This window comes from Rhagoletis pomonella, unplaced genomic scaffold (genome assembly GCF_013731165.1).
Source record: "Rhagoletis pomonella isolate Grant_MI unplaced genomic scaffold, Rhpom_1.0 Rhpom_scaffold_00012, whole genome shotgun sequence".
Taxonomy (NCBI): Eukaryota; Metazoa; Arthropoda; class Insecta; order Diptera; family Tephritidae; genus Rhagoletis; species Rhagoletis pomonella.
In genome coordinates this window covers 12,683,853-12,686,645 of record NW_023458566.1, presented here as the reverse complement: position 1 = coordinate 12,686,645, position 2,793 = coordinate 12,683,853, and the positions used below count along the sequence as shown (strand labels likewise).

The 2,793-nt window shown below is 42.7% G+C and overlaps 2 protein-coding genes across 2 annotated transcripts in view; one reads left to right on the top strand and one right to left on the bottom strand.

The window, feature by feature from the left end:
• The window catches only part of LOC118747843 (protein nervous wreck), a 22,708-nt gene that overhangs the window by 12,466 nt on the left and 7,449 nt on the right, over positions 1–2,793 (top strand). The window lies entirely within an intron of this gene.
• Positions 24–1,626, bottom strand: LOC118747497 (protein nervous wreck-like). The gene is made up of 4 exons (XM_036481548.1): positions 547–1,626; positions 354–486; positions 124–286; positions 24–45 (listed from the first exon to the last, which is right to left on the bottom strand). The coding sequence occupies exons 1-4, from the start codon at positions 1,624–1,626 to the stop codon at positions 24–26; spliced, it is 1,398 nt and encodes a 465-aa protein (XP_036337441.1).

Sequence of the window (2,793 nt, the reverse complement as noted above, 5' to 3'; positions counted from 1 at the left end):
CAGTTGTTCGTTCTCGACAATGGTCAGTTCGTCTGGATTTTGAGCCTGCAATTAAGGAGTCAAAGAGTGGGTGAGATGAGAAGATAATTTAAAAAAAAATTCGCACTTACAGTGTAACTGTACAGAGCTGTACACTTGAAGATAGCCTCCTTCGGTTCAGGAACAATGGGTTCTTCCTTCTCCTCTTCTTCGCCGCCCCAGTTGACTTCTGTTGGGTCATCCCAGCCGCCAGTGGCAGCCATCATCGGTACGGCAGCAATCGGCTCGGGTACCCGCTCGTCCGCCTCTGTTGTAGTAAAAAGCAAATAGTTATTAGTTAATTTCATTTACAAATCAACTGTTGCCAACATTACCTTCTTCGCTGTCGCTAAATGTCTTATCGCGCGACAATTCCTTCTCCACCTTTGATTTGGCGGCCGCACCAGCCTGCGTGGCAGTAGCGTCCTCCTTGTCGCTGTCATAGAATGAGTCCGAGCTGGGATTTTCCTGCGTGCGTATTATTTTAGATTAGAAAAAATATTTCATTTACCTCACTGTCACACTCACCCCTTGTCCGGACGCATCGGTGCGCATTGAGATCGAGCTAGCCGATCTTGCCAATTCCTGTACGCCCATAATCTCGGCCTCTTGCACCCACTCGTCCACATTGATGCCACCTTCACGCAAACTTTGCAAGCACGCCTCGGCCTTGGCCTTCTCCGTCTCAGAGCGTCGTATCAAATCCCTAAACTCCTCAATCTTTGTATCCAAATCTGGTCCATTCGGATCATTTGGATCGCTGCGTTGTCCTGAGTCACGCAGTGACACACAAATAGCCAACTTCTTAGCCGCCTCACGTATTGCCAAGTTCTCCTTCACCACACGTCCCGCCAAATTTTTAGCCTCTTTCGTAAGCGTTTCTGATGCCGACTCATGTTCGGTGGTTATCTTCCGTACTGGATCATTATCGCACGGCTCGAAATCGTACTGGATGTGTTGCTTCAGCACTGGATAGAAAAGGTAGCAGCACTGCAAATTGTATTCGCGCGTCAATTGTTGCGCCTGATCGCGTATCTTGCCGAATGAGTTCTGTGTGGCAGAACAGGTGAGCAATTCGGTGCGACCCATCAATGTCAGGTACTCGGCCACACGTTCAAACACATAATTCTCCATGGTGGTCATCGTTGTTTGTAGATCGACTGTGAAGTAACGATTCTGGTGTGCATTCGCTGCAGCCAAGCTGAGTATGTAGTCATTGCGTGCGCCAGTCGATTTCTCCTCCAGCAGCTCTTTGCGTGACGTGACGCGTGCGCTATTCTTTTGCAGTGATGTAATTGATTGGAAGAACGAACCCTTCTTCTTCTTAAGCTTCTCTTCAATGTCACGTGCCTTATCGCGCACATCATGTGCGCAATGCTCCTCATCGAAATATTGTTTCTTTGTCTTATCCACATCGGAAACACTGAGATGTAGCTCCTTTTGTACGTTGACTATTTGTGAGAGCGCCCTCTTGGAAATGGCCAATTTGTAGTCACGTAACACCTTAGCCTCATCGGCTATTTGCTGTTGGAACACTTCGATGGCAGCGAGGCGAGCGCGTGCGAGCTTTTCGTTCTCTTCGAGTACTGTACGCCAAACGCTCCACATGTTCCTGGAGAGGGAAAAAAGTTAGTTATATGAGGGTAAATTAAATGAAATCGTGTATTCCACCAATCGAAATTGCTCGATATACTGTGACATCTTATTTAATTGCAAGATTGTCTTATTTTTGTGGTACGCGGAAAATAACAAAGTTCATTCGGTCTGAAGATATCAAAAACGGTCCCGCGTACAGAGCTTTTTTAAAGCTTTCTATATATTTCAAACCGAGCTGTTGCAATCAGAGAGAGCTTTTACTTTATGCACGTCGATATAAAATCTAAAATCAAGTGGCTTATCCCGTGTAGGCTATGTATTGGTCGTGACGTCTATAGAAGGGCATAGCCCTGATCGTCTAGTGATCTATGATATAGTTATGTCGGAGTGAATATTATTCTCTGTACGGCATACTGAAATTCATTGCAACCACTAAGTGGTTTAATTTTACCTGAGTGTATGGTTTCAAGATTGTAAGGCAAGACCGGCTTCTATCATCAAGTAGATAAATATTGGGTCCTGTAGACCACAGAGATGTCTACTATTTATTTTCTTTCGACAAACGCTGAACTAAAAACCTCTTCTTCTTTTAACCCTTTCAGGACCAATCAACCTAGAAAAACTTACTACAAATTAGAATAGAACTACATTTAGAAAGAAAATATAGAACAAAGAAATTTCAGAGAAAAAATATAAATTTTTAGAAAAAAAACCCAGAAAAGGAGGGCACAATAGAGCTCCTGGTCGCAGTGCATACCTCAAAAAATACCTATCTATCTATCTAAGAAAAAATATACACTTGAGAGAAAAATTTTTGGAAAAAATAATGTTTAGGAAACATTTTTTAAGGAAGAAATCTTTTTAGAAAAAAGTATTATTACCAAAAGCAGAGAAAAGAGTATTATTACCACAAAAGAAAAAGCTTCTCATTTCGTCGTGTATATATATTTCTAGTTGTAGGCTTACGTTCGCGCAAGGGTTAAGACAGACCACCTAACTAACCAACGAATTGGACGCGCTTCTTATTTAGGAACTTTTACGAAATTTCCACATCTGAAACAACAAAATCCATAGGTCACTCCAATGCTATCGAGTGACTTAAGTCACGCTTTGATGAATGCACTCTTTAATACAGTGATGCCAGATTGTGGGTAATTTCCCTATTTGAGGGATATTTTG

Excerpts from the sequence above, each read along its gene's own strand:
- LOC118747497 (XM_036481548.1), bottom strand. The coding sequence starts at position 1,626 with ATGTGGAGCGTTTGGCGTACAGTACTCGAAGAGAACGAAAAGCTCGCA. Across the intron at positions 487-546 it reads CCGATGCGTCCGGACAAGGG|GAAAATCCCAGCTCGGACTC; the intron begins GTGAGTGTGACA and ends ATACGCACGCAG. Across the intron at positions 287-353 it reads ATTTAGCGACAGCGAAGAAG|AGGCGGACGAGCGGGTACCC; the intron begins GTAATGTTGGCA and ends TTACTACAACAG.